Below are 21,143 nucleotides of genomic sequence, written 5' to 3'. Positions count from 1 at the left end.
GTTTGTAGTGCTACAATCAAATCTTCAAATACCCACGACCTCCTGTCAACTGCTAGCAGCTGCCAAAGACAAAACTGCCTTCTCGTACACAAGCACTGCCAAGATGCACTGCACAAACTCTTTGACATTGAGACTCCAAACTGGAGGACCTCAAAGCCCTGCTAACTACAAAGATGTGCCAAAGAACCATGAACACATTTGCATGCAGGAAATGACAGGATGGCAGTATCCTGCAGGTCCTCACTGACATTTGAATCCTATGGCACAACAGCCGTGCCTCCACAAAGGCAGAGAATTGCCCTGTTACTCACATTTCCAAAAAGCAGTAATAAATTGCTGGACAAGCAGAGGTAAGGGAGAGATATGTAACACTGTCCCTACAGTCCAGTGCTGGGAAATCCCCATATCCTCACTCCCTGTTTAGTTGTACAATCCTCCATACCAACACCTTCCTAGTGTGTGAAAGCAAGACACCGTCAACACACATAAAAGAAGCAGCTGAGCCATGGAATAATTCCAAGACTAGAAAAATCCATGTACATTATCAGTGTGCTGCCAGCTCCTTACCACTCAATTAAGTTGTTATAAGCAACAACACTGTTCTTCAGATATGGCTGAGGGTTGACATTGCTTCCAAAGGCATACTTGAAATGGCCATCCCTCAGACGATAGGCTTTCCTCCTGGATATCACAGAGGTCAGAATGTCCTTAAGGTGGTTCTGCAAGGAAAACAACTCTTGTGACATGTGCTGATACATTCACTCATGGATAGAAGGGCCTCAACAAATGGCAAGACAGAAGCACTGCTGCTATGACCACAGGGACCTAAAGATGGAAGGGAACCAATACCTGGACAGGATGTTTTCATTATCCAACACTTGGATACAGAGAACATGGCACTTTGTAAGCATCAGCCTGTGAACTATATTTTAATATGTGATGTCCTGCTTCAAATGTCAAAGGGGTGTCTTCAAGGAAATGCTAGGAAATTCCCAACCTCTGATTAAGGTTAAGATTTTGTAACTGACACTAGATGTTACACTTGAACTGAAATACACACCCTGAAATGACAGTGAAAAGCCACTCACTGATCTTTTTCATTTGCCTGAACAGTGCTGGAGAAGGAACAGGCTGAAAAAAAACAAGCAGACAACTTCTTCATTTGGCCTCACTCCAGATGGGGAACCCAGGTTGGCCTCCACATGCTGAGTGCAGAAAACCATCCACACATCAATGCTCCAAGCAGTGGCTGTGTCATTCCTGGGATGTGTACAGTGACGCACCACCAATTGCCAAAGCCAAACCAGGACTTCACCTGGATCAGGTATCACCTGATCCCGTTCCTTCATGGCCAGGCCAGACACTGTGCCTGTAACAGGCTGCGTTTTATAGAACTGGTCAAACTGACATTCCCATTCTGTCCCTGCTTTTAAGTGATAGGAAGAGCATTTTCCACAACAGCTACTTCAGCATGCCAGGGGTACTGTACAAGTACATCAAAACTTCTACTTGCAGGCAGAAGTCCAAGACTTCACATCTAGGGCAGGAGATTCTCCATTCTCACATCACTCAGGGGACAAAAGGGCAATTGGAGAACCATCAGAGCAGCAGATTTCCACCCCATACTGGGGGACAACGCCCCACACTGCACACAGAGCCTTTTGCTGCTGCTGTTATGAGACCACTGCAGCCCCCCAGCCCAGCCTCACCTCCACAGCATAAACAACGGCTGTCACTGCCTCCTCGGTGACATTGTCCAGCCCGTGCTCATAGGCAGTGACAATCATCCTTCCTTCCAGCTGGCCACGTGTTGGGAGCATCATGGTGTGAGAGCACAGCTTCAAATCATCATCCTCCTGAGGATCCTTTGCCACAAACTGCTGGGCTCCCGACAGCGGGTTCTGAGGCTGGAACCGGTGCTGTCAGGAACACAACATTAAAGCATAAGATAATATCCATTCAGACCCTTTGGTTCATCAAGGGGCCATCCCTTCTCCACTCAGAAAGCTTACACCTATAAAAAGTCCTTTAAAAATCCTCCCCAATGACTTGTGACTGAAGAAATTGGTTAGTCAGTGTTGGTATCCTTTCACAGGACTTGTCCAGTAGCACCCCAAACCACCTGAAATTTGGGTATCCACAACACACTGCAGCGAGAAATTCTACACACCACATGAAGACTCACCTGCTCTGGTCTGCTCTGTACCTCCCCACCTGCTAGATTTGTTTGATTCTCCTAGGAGTCTCAAATGTGGTCAGTGACTGTCCTTTTTACTTCCTTTCACACCAGCCAGACCAGTGACTGGACTTTCACATCTCTCAGACACCTTCTATGTTGAAGAGTTCTCATGTATTTAGTAATTTCTTGTACAGAAGGGTATATTTTTACTTACTATCTGTACAGTTACCCTCCAGATTAAAACCCATGATCCTAAACTTGAGTGATTGATTCTTACATTTTTCTAATGCTTTAAACTTAGCCCAATTCCAGCACCAATTTCATACTCCAGTCTCCCTGTGTACTTTCACTACTCTAAGCAGAGCTGTGTTACAGAACAGCCACTGAGATGGATTATGACTGTCTTTCAGAACTGACTTAGTTATTTAAAGAAAAAAACTCATTACAGAACAGGAATTCATACTAGAAGGTGGCATTTCCCAAGCCATATGTATTCCAGCACAAATCCTTGGCTGCATTGTGTCTCAAGCTCTGAGTGCCTGTGATGGCTCCTCAGTCCCCAGATAAAGGGGGAACAAAGCAAATGGAAATTATTGATCCTTGAGCCCAGCCATGTGCTTGGCCCAACTCTAACCCACAAGGAAACAGACTCATCACACTCTCTCTACTTTCCAGTGTCTATGGAATGGAGATTGCTGCAAGGCTCTTATGGGGCACCAGGACCAACACACTTTAAATATGAACAATGAATATGCAGCAAAGTGGATTTCTCACATCTTAGTTTCAGGGGAGAAAGGGGGGCTGCTTTAGTCAAAGGACAGTGTGGCATTTAACTCAGAGCGAAAAACCAATCCACCCACTGATGTGTGAAAGCAGGTTTCCCTCCCCATAATTCTAAAGATTTATGCTTTCATTACAGGAAAGTCACATGCCTGGAAAAAAAGACCTTCAAAACGTAAGCAACTCTCAAGAGGAATGTGGTTTGGGAGAGCAGAAGCCAACTGGAATGGACCTGTTGTCATTCACAGCTGTTATTCTCACCAGTGAGGAAAACATTATGAAATACCAAGGCACTTCCAAGTTCACACTACTCAGGAATTCCACTAGTTCCAGAAAAGTCCATTAATCATAACATGCACTTCATACAGTGCTTACTGCCAAGCATTCCTGAACACGTGCACAAACACACACTAGAAATCTGGTATATCCTAGGAGTAGTGAGTAAATCAAATTCTAAGACTTCCACTACACCACAACTTGCTTCTCAAACTCTCATCTACTTGCTGCTGAACTGAAGAGTTACAGTGAAGTTTTAAGACAAGCAAGATAACACAGTCTGAATTCAGAACACCACAATACAGGTTGCAGCTGTGAGCACTGCAAAGTAATTTGACAGTTCCTAAATACAAGAAGCCTCCAGCTGGACTTGCATGCCTTCGGAACACTAGTCTCTGAAGCACACATGGAGTGCCTAATCAAAGTCCTTAGAAAGGCAGTATGCACCTTATCAAATCCTGCCTGTTGAAGAGAGTGCCTCATCCCAAATCTGTCACACCAGGCTCCCTCCACACTGCTCTGGCAGCACAGAAACAAGTGCAGAACAGGGGTGAGACAGTACTGGGTGGATGTACAGAGCCTCTGCTGCAAAGTGAACCGGATCTTGCACATTTCTGTGCCACCTACCAGAAGATAGCACCTTTAAAAGGCATTCTCAGATCTGAAACAACTTGACCTTCTGAAAACATTACACCCAGGATCTTGCTTCTAACACTTTGAGAGTTAGTCAGAGAATTCTATCTGACTGCCTGAATAAACAGTAAATCACCTGTTTTAAGAATTTGGTAGCTGTAAAGTGAGCCACAGGCACTTACATCGAACTTTTGGCGAACTGAAGAAATCTTTTTCTTCCCTTTGGGTTTTCCAGGCTTAGTTGCAGAGCCACCTGGCCATGGCAGAGATCCAGCACCTTCTACAAATTGAAAAGAAAAAGAAACCAAAACAAACAACAAAAAAATAAACCCACAAAACACCCACTCAGTTGGTGTTGCTGATTTAAGGCCAGGATGAAACCCTTAACATTTGGCCACCTGCTAAGCCTCAACCCAAAATCAACAGCCATAGCAAAGAGGAAGGTCCTTTGAGGGGAGAACACTTTTGGTAGTTGGTAGCTCCTCCCTTCCTTTGTCAGCCCCTTGCAACTTTGACTCACTCACAACACCCATGACTTATTGTCCACACACCACACAAAACCCATAGTGGAAGGAGAGAGATAAGCACAGCCTGTAAGAAAATCCAAAAGGAAGGAACACGCCATTTGTTCCATCAGGAAGGTAAGAGCTTGCCTGGAGCTCTTACCTGGAGTGGGTTCTCCTCTCACCCACTCCTGGATCAGGTCAGATGCTAAACCATCTGAATTGAGCAGCCTGACTCCCCAGATCTCCTTCTGCAAGATTTGTCAAGGATCCTTATTAAACATCACAGCTGATTGTTTTGTTACACTGAAGAGAAGGAGAGGAGGGAAGAACTGCAGAGGCCACTGAGCCCAGGAGCAGGATGTCATTAATGTGACCAGCCAGCAAACAGTTGAAAAAGAGGTTCTTGTTTAGTACCAATAAATAAATACTTTTGGTCATATCATCAGCTCAAAAGTCCACTGAACACTGTCTGACAGCTACCCCTACAGCAGGCCAAACCACATCGTGATAATCACACAGCTCTTGGCAAGGACAGCCTAGCAAATTTCCTGCTGACAGGTTTACAGCATCTGTGAGCAATTCATTCCTTCAGGAGAATTGGCTGCACTGCACTGGATGTGTGTGTGCTTACTGCACTGGATGTGTGTGTGTGCTTGTTGGCAGGGAACAAGCACAACTCAGAGACTAGGCAGCCCTCTCGTGGCTACAGAGCAGCCTGTGCTGCGTGCCTCCAGCACCCTCCTGCCCCAGTTTGGCACTGCAGGTGAGCATCCTCTTCCTTTGGAGCACAGCATGCCCTGAGCATGCCCCACCTCAGGGAGCTTGGACAGCTCAGCTCTGAAGGCACTTCAGCTGCCCCCAAAGCAGAGCTGGAGCTCTGCTGCCAGGCAGTTCTGACAGCACAGCAATGTCTTGGACATCTTGGCCACACCTCAGCCAGAATTTGCCATTTCCTCTAGACAGGGACAAGAGGTGACAGCAGCCTTTCCGCATCTCAGCACCCACAGCCCAGCTAGCCTCACTGAGCGCTGACCAACACCCATCTGTGGTTCTGTCCTGCTCCCACAGTTCTCACCAGCTTCACACCAATCCGTGGGTTTATCTCTGGCTGCCCCAACTATGCTTCATTTGCTGTAATCAAGAATTAACTATGTTTAATTTGCTGTAGTCAGGAGCTCATAAACACAATTGTACCACAGTCCTGTTTGTAAGGAATGAGGCTGGCTAGAAGTCCTTGGCTATGGGGAGCTTCCCACACTCCCAGCTGGAGCACAAGCACCATGTCCTCTGCTATGGAAAAAAAAAATTCCAACAGGATCAGGTTCAGCTAGAGGATTCAGGTGAAGTTTTTGAATGGTCAGCTGCTAAGAAGGGATTAGAAACAACCTACACACACAGAGATGGCACATTCTCCCTATATTAAAAAAAAAAAACTTGACCAAGAAGTTTAGTTACATCCTATTAGAGAGGTGGAAACCCATAGCCTACAAACCCTGTTGTCAAAATCCACTGGTCAATTTAAGAAATTAAAAGATAATAAATAAAACCTCCCCAAAAATTGCAAGGCTGGTGTCACTGCTCATCAATACATCACAGGAGAGGCCCTAATAATGGAGCATAGGAAACCACTGTGAAGAACCACACCAAGTCTCACACAGCTCCTTCACAGCCTCATTTGTGACCAGAGAAAGTGCAGTGGATGGAGATGGAAATTGCAAACACTCTTTTCTCTGACAATGTTCCACAGATATAATAGGTTACAGCCAAGTCTGAATTTTTTAAATACCTTTTTTAAGAAAAATAATACAGTAGGTTTCAAATTAAATGGCAACTAAATTTATAGGCTTTGACAGATCTGAAAGATGCAACTTCATTGAATCTCAACGTGCACATTTAACAAGAACTTAACCAAACTCAGCTTAAAACAAGGAAAAGGTGAGATACAATCTCCTATTCCCCACTATAAAGAGCCCATGGCACAAATTTTGGTTCCTTTTCCAGGTTTTCATATTACCAAGCCTGACTTGCACTAGATGAAGAAAGCAAAATTTCCCTCTAGCATTCTAAGAAACCAGTACTTGCCTTCCTGGGCACAAATGACAAGGCTGGGTTGGCTCAGACATGGAACTTCAGAGATGAATGCAGCTTTTATTCATTCTTGCTAGCAAAGGAATTGGACCTTAACAAGCCACTGCTGCTCTGCCTTCAAAGATCAGCAAGAGATAAAAACATTTTTCTAGAACCTGCCACATCTCTGCATGGCATCGTCATGATGGCACCAGCCAGTCCAGACAGAGCCTGTCAGGTTTGCCTGACATGCTACATGAGGAAAGGACAAAGATTCAGAGAAAGTCACCACAGAGAGAAGCAGACATAGAGAAAACACACATTTCCCACGCCTGTTTACTTGATCTTCAGTTCGGAGGGGGTTGTTTTAATTTTCTTGCAGGAACAAGGTATTCTGCTGATATTTGGCTGATATTCTGCTGACTCTCCTCTGCCAAAAACTCACACTCCCATTTTCTTACTTTTCCTCCCTTCTCAGTACCCTGGAGAGAAGCAAACACAAGCAACCTGAGCCAATCTCACAGCTGCAAGCCCTCTAAGCAAGCCCGTGGACAAATCTGATGAAATAAAATGCTCCTGTTATTCCACATGAGTTCTAGTTCACAGAACCATCTTTTAATTGGCTTCCGAGTACTACTAAATAAATTAAATCCTTACATCGCTAACTCAGGTTTTTGCAATTGTCTCAGTTTTATTGCTAACATTTAGCTAAGAAAGGAGGGAACACTTCAAGCAAGATACATATTAACTCAAGAAACCTTGCTACCCTGAGTGCTTGCAACTGTCCAAAAACAAGGTCTGTCCATGCAAGGTTAAGAAAGGATGTAAGCCAGAGTCCCTCTTGAAGGACTTTCTTGGGGAAGAAAACATCCCAGCGTGCTGGTTTGGGGTGGAAGATGGTTAATTTTTTCCATGGTAGCTTGCACAGGACTGTGTATTGGATGTGTGCCAAGAGCAATGTTGGTAACACAGGGATGTTTTCATTCCTGCAGAGCACAGAGCCAAGGGATTTTTTGCTCCTCACCCCTTTCCACCAGCTAGGAGCCTGGCAGTGCACAAGGACTTGGGACAGGACACAGCCAGGAGAGCTGACCCCAAATGGTCATCCTTCACATCAGAATAGACAACACACCTCCCTGCCTCTGCACCACCAAATCCCATGACAGAGAGGCTGGGCAACTGGGATTTCAAGTTGTTTGGGTGAGAGGGGGAAATGCAAAGCATCCTCAAAAAGGGTGACATTCACCAAGTGCTCCCCTAAATCCCAGGTGGAACCACTACTACAAGGTGCAGCAAAATTGGGATCAGATGGGTTTGTTTGCATGGTTCAACATATATTACAATCACTCCTGAAAAATACCTTCCCCAAGGGTTCTTATTCCAACAGGGTACAGTATCAAGTACAATTTTACCACTGACCATACGGTTACTTTTTTAATACAAAATAACATTTTAAGGATGGCTCTTTCCCCTTGTCTCTCACACCCAGGTGGAAAGTACATGCATCAGTAACCCTCACAACGGTGTGCCAAGTGCCTCAAAAACACTTCTTTAAAGTTACTTATTTCCATGAATCATGAAGTAAACACCTTCTACCCAAAAGACAGTGGTAGACACAAAAGCCTGTTAGCTTTCCATTCTTACATGGAGGAGGGAAAAAGAAAGAGGAAAAAACCAAACCACAACACAAAAAAATACAACTAGCAGGTGTCAGACTGGTATCTATGGGAAGAAAAACAAATCTAGATGTTAAAAGCTAGTGTTCCACTGATACTGTATTTTCCTGGGTTTGCACGTACAACCCTACACCACACACAGCTGACAGGGAGATCTTGCCTATAAGAGATCTACCAATAGCCCAGAAAGAGGCACCTCAGCACAGATCAGCTCCCAGATCATTGGGAGACTCTGCACTGATCTGTGGACAGCGCAGCTGAGCTGCTGGAAGGGACTAGCAGAATCCACTGTTAGCTCCAGAGCACCAAACCACACCTTTAAGACCACACACCCATGATTAAACTGACTTTTTTTCAAGCTGGCTTATGCAGTCTGTGGACACAGAGGCAGCCAAAGCTTGCCTGAAAGCCCTGGAGGTGACCAGCACTGGGAAAGGCCTGGCCAGCTGGCCATTTCCTGCTGAACCACTACAACCAGGCTTCTTCGGGGGCTCTGAGGGGAGCAGCTGCAATGGGACAAGAGAAAACAACCTCCAGGGACTTGGAAATTAAAGAAGGTCAGGCAGGAAATAAGGAGCATATGGAAAGCACCTGTGGAGCAGCACCCTGCTCTGTGCTGGGGCTCCTGCCTTCCACACAATCCTAAACAGCCTTGGAAAAGGGACACCTGAGAGAGTGTGCTGAGGAATCCTGACCACACAGCTGCATGCCACGACTAAGTGGCATAAAGAGACTGGACAGAGAGACAAGTGACATTCAGAACACCTGAGCCCAGAGCATGCACACAGGAATAGCAAACCCCAACCTCAGGCACATGGCAAGAGGCCCTAGCCTACCACTGCCTCTGAGAAGCACGACCTCTGAGCTGTGACCTGCACCCCAACACTCACAGCAGCTCACTGCTGAGCTCAGAGAACAGGCACTGCCTCCCTCCCCTCCTCGTTTAGACTCAGCTGCTCCAGGTGGTCATCAGGGGAATCACTGTTCCTGTGCGTTCTGCTTATAATCCAGCTGTAATTAACTACTCAAAGTTAAAAGCAAGGAGCAGCAGACTCAGACATAAACCTTCTGATTTACATGAGTCCAGACCCCTAAAGGGAACAAGTTTAGGACAAAAACACAAGGTGACATTAAAAACACAAGGTGTTTTTGTCATTTAATCAAGAGCGAACAAAGCAAGTTTGGAGGTGGGGGAAAATGAACATTTATTAAATGTTAGCACAGCTGGTAGAGTTCAGGACCAGCTCCAACACAAAAACCCCTGGGCAGCCATGATTTGGCAGGCATTATTTTCTCTAGCTACAACAGGCACCTCAGTAACAGGTATTCTCTCAAAAACTCATCTCTCAGGTCTCAGCCCATGTGAGCTGTAACCATTTTTTCTCCCTTCCTACACAGCAGTTCCACATCTTGAACTGCAGCTCAGTTGCTCGTGCTGCATCTCTGGGTTGAGAGCTCTTTTGAAGGCCAAACAAAGCACACCTGCAACCCTGAGGACAGCCATTCTAGACACCCATCACAAAGGTAAAATGTTATTCTAGATGCTCACAAAGTTAAAGTGTTAACTATCTGCAGATGACTGGGTTAATAGGTCAGAGCTCAACCAAGGCCCCCTGTAAGCACTTTTCTATCAGATATGTACTTGAAATCAAGATGAGTCAGGAATGCTCAGCTCACCACAACGACGGGAGGAGAGAGAAAGAGGTAAGCAAAGCACATCAAAGAGAAGGCTGCATCTGCCTTGACCCTTCAGCTCACAGCAGACACCAACCCAGAAATCAAACCAGATTATCACAGGCAGCAATCCAGCATCAGCCTCTAACCAAGCACACACAGCTTAGTCATAGAAGCATCTCTACTGAAACATTATTTTGCTGCATTTTTACCTGTGTGGCAAAAAAAAAAAAAAAAAAAAAAAAAAAAAAAAAAAAAAAACATGAATATAAAGGCTGAAAACATTGGGGTACTGTGCACACACACCTCAAACACACAAGTGGCAGGCACAGTGTTACACCAAGTGTTTAATGAGGCTTCTCAGGACTCACCTGGGGCAGAAACCAAGATCTGGCATCGGGTGAGAATAGCCAGGAGGAAATCGTTGTGAGAGTGGACTGTGGAGAGACAGAGCTCATTAGCAGCACATCAGTGCCCAGAGGCACCTCCTCAAAGCCATCCTACAGAAGCTCCCTAAGCTTTCCCACTGCTGTGCTCTCCCCACCTGCTCAGTCAATTTTCAATTTAAGTTGTTTTGAGAGTTTTCTTCTACTGGGCTGAGAATCTGCTACTGTGAGAACAACACAGAAGATAATACACACAGCACAGAAACAATGAGGTCACTTCTCAGTGTTACACACGGAGCTGCTTGACAAGCCTGGTGTATGCAGCCAGTCAGAGGAGCAGCTGTCCCTCCTGCCATGCAGGCTCCCCACTGCAGTGCTTTTGGTTTTGCTACAAAATACACCAAAATGAGAACCACAAAGATGAAGTCAACTCAAATAGCTTCTAACAAAACAGAACTTCATTGCAGAGGCTTTCTGGAACATAGAGTAAATGTGCACAAGAGAAAGTGAAAACAACTTCCAAGGCAGGCTCAGAGGGCTACAGGATCCTCTTTGGAGTCTGAGCACCAAAAAAACTCCCTGCCTTTCCCTACAGGAATCACAAACGTGGAAGCCAGGAGCCCCCACAATGAGCTCAGCAATGCCCACCCGTGTGTGCAGACACACAGCGAAGCGAGGACCGGGGAGCCTCGCCCTTCAGCACCCGCACCTGCCAGTGCCAAAGGCCAGGAAGGCCCTGCCTGCTGCAAGCGCACCCCGGTGAGCCCAGGGCTCCCTCCCCTACTCCAGCTACAAAGGGAAAGCGCAGAAAGGACTGTGCCTCCACGGTGACATTAAAAACGGCTTTTTGGTTGCTCCAACAGCATGTTCTACATTTTTATAATACATTTCCGCAACGCCGAATTGCCTGTCAGTGCCGGGGTTACACAGGGACTTCCCCATGCAGGCCAGGGCGCCTCCCACCATTTAACCCCATTGCTGCCGGAGCCCTGGCCGCTGCTATTTCCCTCACAAGCACTTTCCCCGCTCGGGAAGCGCCGCGGAGCCTGGAGGAGCTTCCCAGGCCAGACAGGGAAACGAACCGCAGGTGTTACTTTACCATTGTCTTGCGTGAGAAGCCTGCGCGCTTCCAGGTCAAACTCCTCCTTGCTGATCTTCTGCTTGAACCAGAGCTTCAGGTTGGCCCAGTACCTCAGGAAGAGCAGGGAACCACAGAATCAATGCGGTTGGAAAAGACCTCCGAGATCACCGAGTCCAACCTCTCCACACCACCGTGTCAACCAGGCTCTTCCCTCGAGCACCTCCGGCGAGGCGCAGCGGAGGAAGGGCGCTGCTCCCACACGCAGCGGCAGCAGCGCCGAGGCTCTGCAGGGACACGGCAGGAACGCGAGGGGCCGGGAGGGTCGCACAGCCCCGCACCCCCCGCTCCCCGAGGGCACTCACTGCTTCACGTTCTCGCCCAGCGCCTCGCTGAGGCTCTTCTTGGCCGCCTCCAGCTCGCTCACGTAGGTCGCCATCACGGCCGCCGCCGCCCGCGGCCGTCACGTGCCCGCGGAGGGGCGGTGGCGGTGGCGCGCAGGCGCAGAGGGGGCGGCGGCTCCGGGAGCAGCGCCGGGAATCGCACCGGGAATTGCACCGGGAGCCGCGGCCATGCCGGGGCTGCTGCTGGGTGATGAGGCGCCCAACTTCGAGGCGGACACCACGCAGGGCCGCATCCGCTTCCACGACTTCCTGGGAGACTCGTGAGCGCTTGGGGATGCGGCGGGAGCGGGGCAGGGTGGGATGTCCGCGCCGCCGGTGGATCCCGAGGAGCCGGGACGGAGCGGGGCCGCTCACCGCGTTCCTTCCTTCCGCCCCGGCGAGCCCCGTGTCACCGCCGGGCACGCGGCACGGTTCCGGGGGCTTGCTCCAAAATGTGGGTTTTTCTCGTGGAGCCGGGGGCCGGACGCGGCGGGATTCCCGGGGAGCGCGGCGGGCAGAGTCGCCCGTCCCCATCATCCCCGGAGGGCGAGCCGAGCTCCCGGGGAGGGAGAAGAGGCAGCGCCCGCGGCACGGCAAAGCCCGGCCTGCCGGAGCGGCGCTTAGCCCAGGGCGGTCCCGGGGGCCGGCTCGGCGTCACGGACGAGTGCGAAGGTGTGCGGTGACAAAGGGCTCGGTTCCTGCCGGGCACCGTTCCCGCAGAGCCGCTGCTCCCTTCCCGACGCGGGCACGGCGCCTTCGGGACTCGCTCCCGGCAACGCTTGGCAGGCTTGAATCGCCCTTCCGCCGGCATTGTGAGCTTGGGCAGAGGGGGAAAAAAAGAACCCTCTGAGCTTCAGCCCTTCTGACACCGGCTGTTCCGGCCTGGTCACACAGCGGGCACCTTCCTCCTCGGTTGTTTGCTGCTGTTTGCTCAGGGAGTGTAGTTACTGTCGGAAGAGCCTCGTAGTGCCAGTGGCCAGGTCGCTGCCCCATAAATTCCTGGTGACCCGTGGCAGTCACACGGCTCTGGCAGGGCTGCAGGGGCCCTCACCTGACCCCTCCAAGTGCGTTCCCAAGTTTCTCAGACAGGACTTTCCCCCCTGCTGTGGTGCTGGGGGTCCGGATGAAGGTCGCTGCAGCAAGGTCTGTGTGATTTGAGCCGAGAAATGGTGGAACGAGTCCCTGGCAGGGAATTTGAAGTGCTGGGGGTGGCTTTGCTGTAGCCCCTGGGAAATCCTGGGAGCCTTTTTGCTCCAGCTCGTCCTGCTGGGCTGCATTGCTGCCTTTCTCTGTGCACTGCTTACCTTACCTGGGAGCTGCAGGATTAGCGTTTGCCCGCTCTAAAAACTCAAAATCCATTGCTGCCAAGCTGTGGGCAACAGCGAGGTGGCTGTGTCATTGTAACAGGAGCCACAATGTGATGTTAACTTCTGGCCTGGGTTAAGGGCTTGGTCCTATCCCATTCTTTCGAGTTGCATAATACACATTTGTGCGTGTCTCCTCATGGAGATGAGGTGCAGGGGTAGTGGCCAGGCTCGTGAATCAGTGACCATCTCTGCAAGAACCTGGCTGGCAGGCTGGCCAGCCATCCCCTCTCACACGTGGGGTCTCTGGGCTGCACTGTACACGTGGCTCCCCCAAACTTCCTCACATGGCACGGTGTCCACCTCCATGTGAAGAACCATGGCCTATTCCAGCATCTGCTGTAGGATCCTGGAGGGAGGGTGGGGAGAGAGGTGCAGGGAGTTTTTCAGAGTGGGGCTTAGCTCGTGGAAGTTTCTAGTGATAGGGAAGGAAGAGTTGCCAGGGCAGGAATTCCTCACCAGAGAGACGAGCTGTTCCTGCGCTCCACGCCGTGCAGTCTGCACGGCTTTTTGTCTGCAGCACAAATCAGAACGCCACCTGACCTTCACAGCAGCTGCTTCCCTCCCCTTGCAGGTGGGGCATCCTGTTCTCCCACCCGCGGGACTTCACCCCCGTGTGCACCACGGAGCTGGGCCGGGCGGCGAAGCTGGCCCCCGAGTTCAGCAAGCGCAACGTGAAGATGATCGCGCTCTCCATCGACAGCGTCCAGGACCACCTCTCCTGGTGCAAGGTACGGGCTCTGGGGAGGCCTCGGGGGGCAGCTTGTGCTGCTGCCTCGCTCCAAAGGCCGCAGGAGACGCCCATGCAGGCTTGGAGGTACAAGTGTCACGTCCCAAAGCGTGGCGGGGCTGAAATTCAGAGCAGGAATGGGGAAGGTCCTCTCCATCTTCGTGGAGCACCCCGCAAAGTCCAGGGTGCTCTTTGCACTTTGATGCTGATGCCTTGTGAAGGCTGAGCTAGAGCAGAGGCTGGACAGAGTTAAAGAATAAAGCAGGGATTTATTAAAAGGCCTCAATGGATCCATCTTGGGCAGCACAAGAGCCCAGCCAGGGCTGCACCCAAGATGAACCAAAATGGTCACAAAATGCACAACTGGTCATGGGGTCTCTCACTTTTATAAGTTTTGGTCCATTTGCATATTGGGGTTAATTGTCCAATTCCAGCTTTAGCCCATGCAGTCCCACCCTTCTTGTTTTTCTCTCTCCAGCCCACGTTGTTTGTGCTCTTGGGCCTGAGATTTGGATCATTTGTCCCTGGTCCCCAGCTGGAGAAGGAATTGTTTTGTCTCCCTGCTCTGTGCAGAGAGCTCACCATCCCATAATATGGAGCTCAGACCCACACACTGAATCAGAAAAATATAAAAGCTAAAACCTGAGGCATCAATACAAGAGGAAAACAATATTACTGGTGTCCCACCACTAGCTGAAAGGGTTAAAATGCATGGAGGTGATGCCAGAACCTCAGAGGAAGGCGGCCTACCCACAGACCCTCAGGAAGTTCTGTAATAAAACAGGAAAGGAAAAGAGGCATTAGAAGTGAGGAGAAAATTGCAGTTCATGCTCAGGCAGGGAGGAGAAAACAGAGGACAAACAGAGACATGTTAAATATAAAACCACAAATAGGAGAACATGAGGAAGCATTAAAAAAAGATGGAAATGGAACAACTCAGTGAAGGAACTTGCAAGGAACTAAAGAAAAACTTCAAAGGCAGCCTGTGTGTGCTACCAGGGAGAATGGTTCCAGGGCTAGAGGTGGCAGGGATCTAAAATGAGTATTTCAGACAGAGTGTAAAAATCCTTGGGTGAGTTACCTGCCACTCTCTTAGCTCTTAAAACTGGGGATGTTCTCAAATGTTTTCCAGGGGTAAGAGTTGCATGCAATAAGAGGCATTAAAGGTGAGAAATTTCTACACTCATTCGGACATTACTTTGTGACTGACTGGCTTTAGAAATTAGCTAATTGCCTTATTGCTTAAATCGACCTTTGTACCTGAGTGGTGCATGGCCCATGTCCCAGCAAGCCACAGAAGGGCCTGGGAAAAGCAATGTGCAAATCCCAGTAAACGAGATTTCTGTGCTGCTCAAACTGGCTGAAACCAGCAGTCAAATTAGCAAATAACATGTCATTAGAACAGAAAGTTTGTGTTGTGCTTTTGTTAGGGAGACTCATCTGCTGGTTGGCTAAAGCTGAAATGTTAGGGTGTTGCTGACTTCTGCAAAGGCTTTGAATTTGCAAGCAGCTTTTTCATGAAGTCAGCTTTGTGAAGGGCAGGCTCTTTCTTGCAGGAAAGCAGGAATTTGTGTAAAGGGAGGGAAGTGCTGAGCTCTCAGGCCTGCAGGGATGTGTGGGGTTCAGCAGACTCAGGTGATCTGGAAAAGAGATGAACAATGAGCAGACGCTGCTGATCCTGTGGAATTATTTACACAGCACAACCTCAGGTGAGACCAGGAGAAGTTGCAGAACAGCCTTGGTGCTGGTTGAGGAGAGGCAGAGCAGGAAAGCCTTCCAGAAAAACCACAGAAAGGCTTTGAAGCTGTGGGGAGCTTTCTGTGAGGCTGGGAGAAGCCATGGAGACAGTGGTTTGGAAGTGTCAGCTCAGCACCTGTCAGAAAGAAACAGGTGAAAATCCTCCAGAGGTAAAGATCCAATTGGTGAGGGCAAATCCACAGAAGGCTGGAGCGTTCCATGCAGCCTGTGTTTCACTGGATTGAACTGAGAAGAGTGAGCAAAATTTTGGGCAGAACCCTCTGTGCAGCATTCCCAGCCACACCTCTGCTTTCTGTCTGGATGAAGCTGCTTTTACCTGGAGCACAGCCTGCAAGGCAGCAAATGGGCAAGAGGGGTGCTGAATTCCTGCATGAAACAATAAAGAGACTTCTGCTTGCTCTGCTGCCAAATTTCAGTGGGCAGATGAGATCTGCCTGGAGAGGTGGGGCCAGAGTGCAGCCAGTAATCCTCCTGTCACTTTGTGCAGCTGTGCTTTCAGCCAGAGATGTCACAGCTATTCTTAGCCATCCCTAGCCACGAAACAGAGGCTTGCTCCAGGACTGGGAACTCTAGCTCAGCCAGGGATTGATCCCACCCTCCCACCTCCCCAGGCAGGAGGTTGCTGCTTCTCCAAGGGCTGGGTGAATGCCTGAGCTCCCTGAGCAGGCCTGCCTGGCACGTGCTGTGCCTGTCAGAGGTTTCAGTGCTCTCTTTGGCCACCTGCACCTTGGTGAGTCGGTGGTGAATCAGTCCCTCCAGTGATGTCTGGTTTCAGCTCGGACGCTGGAAAGAAAATTAGTGACGAGGGAAGGGAGTCATGGGTGTTTTATTGCAACACAGTGTGTTTTGTGAGGCTGTTTTCTAGAGCTCCCCAGGCCAGGAAATTACGTGCATTTTGGAACAAGTTACACTCCACAGGATTCAGATAATACTTCTCAGAAACTCTCCTCATCCTCCAGCCCTGCTCTAAAGAGAGGTGGGGGGTGGGTCTCATTTGCTGATGTCCATCTGCAGCCTCCCATACTCTGTGGAGCATTCAGCTGCATTTCTCCTCAGCTGAACTCTCCAGCTCTGCTTCCCTTCCCTGCTCTGCTCTGCCAAGGCAGGTTTGCAGGACAGCAGAACTGATTTCCTGCTTCCTTCCGAGGCAGGCCTGACCACAACCCAGCTGACATCAGTGGCCCCTTTCTGCAGAGCCCTGGTGACACAGAAAGGCCTGGGGAGAAAACAAGCAAAGAGCAAAGCTGGAAAGGAAACATTTGGCCACGTTTGCACCACTCGACCTGCTTGCAGCATCCTGAGCAGCAGGGGCAGGGCTACAGCCCCTTCTGTCAGCAGCAGCAGCAGCCATGGGGGGCTGAGGAGGGGTGCAGGGCCTGCCTGCTCTTGCTGCTGTTGGTGTGCTCTGAGCAGAGCCAAGGGGCAACATTTCCAACCCTGCCCTCCCTGAGTTCCCTCTGAGCCTGCTCCCCCACATTCAGGGCCTAGAGAAGGCAGAGAGGTTTGTACATTGAGTTATCAGCTGAGCTGATAATGCAGCACAGCAGCACGAGGGAGGCTCACAGCAGCATTGCAGCCACTTTTGTCTCCTTGCAGCATGAGAAAGGGTGGAAGGAACAGGCTGCCCTGTTCTGGGGCAGGAGCCTTGAATTCTGCTTGCTTTGATGCTGGCAGCTGCTCTGCCTGGGCTGCCTTGAGCCCAGTGTGACCTGTGAGGGTGGTACTGCAGACTCCAGGGATAACTTAAATGCTCTAGTCGAGTCCAGACCAAGTTTGGAGATGCTCAAAATACTTTTTTTGTGTGTGTGTGTATTTGTGAAGCAGGTCTAGTTTGGACCAGTACAACCTCATAAACCATGGTCACGAGGCAGAGCCTTCAGGGCTGTGGAAGGGGATGGTTTTCTCTTCTGTCCCAGGCATGGTTCAGAAAGGAGTGAGCAGCATCCCAGCACCTGCACTCAGGCTTCCACTGTAGTTTTTTGAGAGCCTTTAGTTAAGTAAGCTGCGAGTGACTCACTGAATGGAACACCCTTGCACAAGACCTGTGGAGTGTTGGACCTTTCTTTGTCAGCTGTAGCGTTGCTGGTTTGCTCTGCCACTAGAGAAACAACTCCTTAGGAGCACAGTCCAGTTCAGCTGCGACACCTGTCAGCAGTGCTGGGAGAGAACTGGAAGGGGGACTCAGTTCTCAGTGAAAGGTGGTTAAACCTCTCTGTGTCACTAGCACGGGCAGGAATTAATTCCCTGTTGCTCCATACCCACTGCCTGGGCAAAGGAGCTGCTGCACGGGCTGTGAGCACAGACAGCCTAAGAACTGACCTCAAGAACAAGGCACAAGAACAAGCCCAGCCTGGCACAAAGGTTTCTGATTTGTCACCTGCTTTCTGGAAGCTTCATGGAAGGCCATGAGCCCCTGGCTCTGCTGTCCTGGCCTGAGGCCTTGGGGCCAAGCGGGTCGGGAGCTCCTGGTTCTGCCTGGCCTCTGGCTCTGTGCTGGTGCCACAGGAACATCCCATGGCTTTGTCCCTGCAGGACATCAATGCCTACAACGGGGAACAGCCTGCAGAGAAGCTGCCCTTCCCCATCATTGCTGACAAGAACCGGGAGCTGTCCGTCAAGCTGGGCATGCTGGACCCGGACGAGCTGGACAAGGACGGGATGCCCCTGACCGCTCGTGTGGTGAGTGCCTGGCCTGCCATCCTGCCCTGTGGCTGTGGGGCAGCTTGCCTGGATGGGCATGGCCATCCTCAGGAGCTGGGATGGCTTCCTTGGGCTGGAACCATGGGTTCTGTCACGGCGACCCATCGATCCTCATCGTGCCTGTCCCAAACTAGTTTTTGTCAGCGCTTGATCTGCTGGACTTTCCCTTTCCCATCACCTGCTTGCACTAGAAGGGCACAAGTAGCAAAACAAGCTGGCATTGGGCACAGGAGCTCCCAGAGCAAAAGCACATTCCCTGGGCATCAGTTGTTCTCTAGATCCCCAACACCTGTGGTCAAGCAGCTCCTGGGACAGGAAGGAGCATCAGGGCTGAGCAGGTCCAGCAGAGCAGTCGGACAAATGTGCCTGACACTGACACTGTCTCCCTGTGCTCAGGTGTTCATTTTTGGCCCGGATAAGAAGCTGAAACTCTCTATCCTGTACCCAGCCACCACTGGGAGAAACTTTGATGAGATCCTGAGAGTGGTGGACTCCCTGCAGCTCACAGCATACAAGAAGGTCGCTACCCCTGTGGACTGGAAGGTGAGGAGCAGGGCAAAGCGCACAGCCAGGCACTGGAAACAGGCATTGAAATGGCAGCCAGCCTCCCTTGGAGAGGCACCCACAGGCTGGGGGAAGCAGCAGCTAGAGGCAGCCTTGCCTCTGAAGGCTCCTGTTTCCTGCAGCGTAAGCTCCCAGTGGGTTGGGACAGCTCGCCCACCTCCCAGGAAAGCAGATCTTTCCCCAAGGGTTGGAATCAGGGGGGAGCCGGCAGCACCTGTCCAGGGGTGCCTAAACTATAGGAATGGATGAGCAGACATGGGCAAGCTGTGCTCTGTCCAGCATTGCAGAGAGGCTCAAACTCCCCCCTCTTTACTCCCTGTTCCCATGGGAGTGCCATGGCTGTGGGATGCCATTGGCAGGGCTGGCAGATGGCACAGCTCCCCCTTTGGATATCTCCCATGTCTCCTGGTGCAGCTCCCACTCCGCCCTCACTGCTGGCTCCAGGCAGGGGACATGCCTGGGGCACGAGGGCTGAGCGCTCACAGGGAGGCAGTGCCACCCGTGTCCAGCCCTGCCAGCTCCTGACGGTCCCCATTTGTCCCCATCCGCTCCCCAGCCCGGTGACAGCGTCATGGTCGTGCCCACCTTACCTGACGAGGAAGCCAGGAAGCTCTTCCCCAAAGGAGTCTTCACCAAGGAGCTGCCGTCGGGCAAGAAGTACCTGCGCTACACCCCGCAGCCAGAGTGAGGGGTCTGTCTGTTTGTCTGTCTGTCTGTCCATCCTGCTGGGATGCCGGAGCCTCCCCGAGCCCAGCTCCTGCCCCTCCGACACCGCACGATCCACGGCCTCGTCCCGTCACGCCGCTGCTGCATGGCAGCACTAAACCAGCCCTCCCGTCCCCTCCAGCCCACGCCCCCTCAGAACCAAACCCTGGCTGTTCTCCTGCCTCGCACCAGCCCTGCCAGGACGACATGGGCAGGCCACTGGGGACCCTGGGGCTCCTGCTGTGGTGTCTCTCCCGTTTAGTCCCAGCCACGAGGCGTGGTGAGAAGGGGTGTCCTGCTGGGACAGGGAGCTCTGGAGGCTCCAAGCTGCTGCGTGCCTTTCAGAGTAGCCATCTAACCTTTGGTCCCATGAGTAGGGGAGGAGCTGCAGAGCCAGATCTCTCACCTCTTAACTGCTTTCTCGTCTCTTGCTGGAAGGTGACGGTTTCCAGGTTTTGTGGAAGAGGGAATCAAGCAAATAAACTGACCTTCAGTACTACCTGCAGTGTCCCTTGTCTGTCTCTGCTGGCCCCCACGGCACCCTGCAGCATTTGCTGTGTTCCCTGCGGCCACGCAGCTGGGATTGGTGCCCGGGCTCTGGAGGAGGGTGGCAGCAGCACAGACTGCCCTTGTTCTTGCTCTGCAAAGAAGGCGTTTTGGAAAGACAGCTTGTCCCAGGGCACACGGTCTCAGACAAGGCAGTTGTGCTTTCCCTGCTGGGAAGGAAGAATGTGCCTCAGCCTGGCCTGCCCTTGGCTGCAGGGCAGAGGGTCCTTCCCTGCTCCTAGGGCGTGAGCAGGCACAACAGGAGCCATGCAAACTCCTGCCTGCTCTCCCACACCTCCATCTCAGGGATTTGTCAAGAAATGAGCCATTTTTTAATGTAACAGTAGGAAAGAAGGCTGCTCACTGAATAGCTCAAAGGGTGGCTGCCAGCTTTCCTCAGTGCCCAGCACAGCCAGCAACGCTCAAAAGGAGCAGCTGTTAAAGAAAGCAGCTATCTTGGGGCACAAATGTACCCTCCCCAGCAAGTGGGACTGGTGGGTTTGATGTTCAAGGTGAGCAAAGCACTGAATGCAATGAGATCCCTCTCTAGACTAAAACTCAGCCAGCACCCACAACCCTCTTTCATTACCCCTCCCCCCAAAAAATTTATTAATTTTTAATTGCCTTCAGGAATTATGCAGTGAATATTGGTGTATTTCCCCAAATGGCTTTTAAATGAACCTTCATTATGAAACTCCATATTATTCCCATGTATTATTTTGACTGGAAGATAGGAACAGTTGGTCTCTGGGCTGACTTTTGTCCTCGCTCTTCCACTCTGCAAGAAAGGGGAGAGGGAATCTACAATTTCAAAAGGGAAACATCTTTTTTCAGTGTAGCTTTTCAGCCTCATCAAGCCGGGCAGCTTTCCCATGGCTGGGCCGCATGAACTTTTGGGCTTCTTGCTGCTCCCTCACTTTGACCTGGTTTCCTAAGGGAAAAAGGAATGTCTGCCCCCTCCAAGCTTTCCAACCAACTGCCCAATTTTCTGGAAGTGTGAGGACACAGCCCCACGGCAGCTTTTGTGCCAGCAGCCTGCTCAGAGCATCCCCCTGGGGAAGGGCACTGGCAGGGCCAGCACAACCTCTCTGAGACGCCACAGAAGCCACCTGCAAGTCAGGACAAAGTGGAGCAAATC

At 50.8% G+C, this 21,143-nt stretch overlaps 2 protein-coding genes across 9 annotated transcripts in view; one reads left to right on the top strand and one right to left on the bottom strand.

Moving 5' to 3' along the window:
* The window catches only part of TADA1 (transcriptional adaptor 1), a 31,290-nt gene extending 19,516 nt beyond the window's left edge, over positions 1 to 11,774 (bottom strand). For 2 of the 7 annotated variants that reach the window (XM_053984930.1, XM_053984931.1), the window contains exons 1-6: positions 11,621 to 11,773; positions 11,277 to 11,368; positions 10,163 to 10,228; positions 4,051 to 4,148; positions 1,710 to 1,919; positions 568 to 719 (exon numbers count right to left, since the gene is read on the bottom strand). In XM_053984930.1, the coding sequence (XP_053840905.1) occupies positions 568 to 719; positions 1,710 to 1,919; positions 4,051 to 4,148; positions 10,163 to 10,228; positions 11,277 to 11,368; positions 11,621 to 11,694 (692 nt within the window). In that variant the 5' untranslated portion in view covers positions 11,695 to 11,773. Of the gene's footprint in view, positions 1 to 567; positions 720 to 1,709; positions 1,920 to 4,050; positions 4,149 to 10,162; positions 10,229 to 11,276; positions 11,369 to 11,620 lie in introns of all 7 variants that reach the window. The other 5 variants (XM_053984929.1, XM_053984932.1, XM_053984933.1 and 2 more) reach the window with 5 other exon arrangements.
* On the top strand, positions 11,755 to 19,958 carry PRDX6 (peroxiredoxin 6). 2 transcript variants are annotated; one of them, XM_053984939.1, is made up of 6 exons: positions 11,755 to 11,919; positions 13,577 to 13,733; positions 18,023 to 18,169; positions 18,587 to 18,733; positions 19,311 to 19,465; positions 19,748 to 19,764. In XM_053984939.1, the coding sequence occupies exons 1-5, from the start codon at positions 11,828 to 11,830 to the stop codon at positions 19,440 to 19,442; spliced, it is 675 nt and encodes a 224-aa protein (XP_053840914.1). In that variant the 5' UTR covers positions 11,755 to 11,827; the 3' UTR covers positions 19,443 to 19,465; positions 19,748 to 19,764. The 2 variants fall into 2 exon arrangements, with proteins under 2 accessions (XP_053840914.1, XP_053840913.1); XM_053984938.1 differs by having other exon boundaries at positions 11,756 to 11,919; positions 19,311 to 19,958.
* Positions 19,959 to 21,143: the final 1,185 nt, after the last annotated feature.

This window comes from Vidua macroura, chromosome 9 (genome assembly GCF_024509145.1).
Source record: "Vidua macroura isolate BioBank_ID:100142 chromosome 9, ASM2450914v1, whole genome shotgun sequence".
Taxonomy (NCBI): Eukaryota; Metazoa; Chordata; class Aves; order Passeriformes; family Viduidae; genus Vidua; species Vidua macroura.
This window is presented reverse-complemented; position numbering and strand designations above follow the sequence as displayed.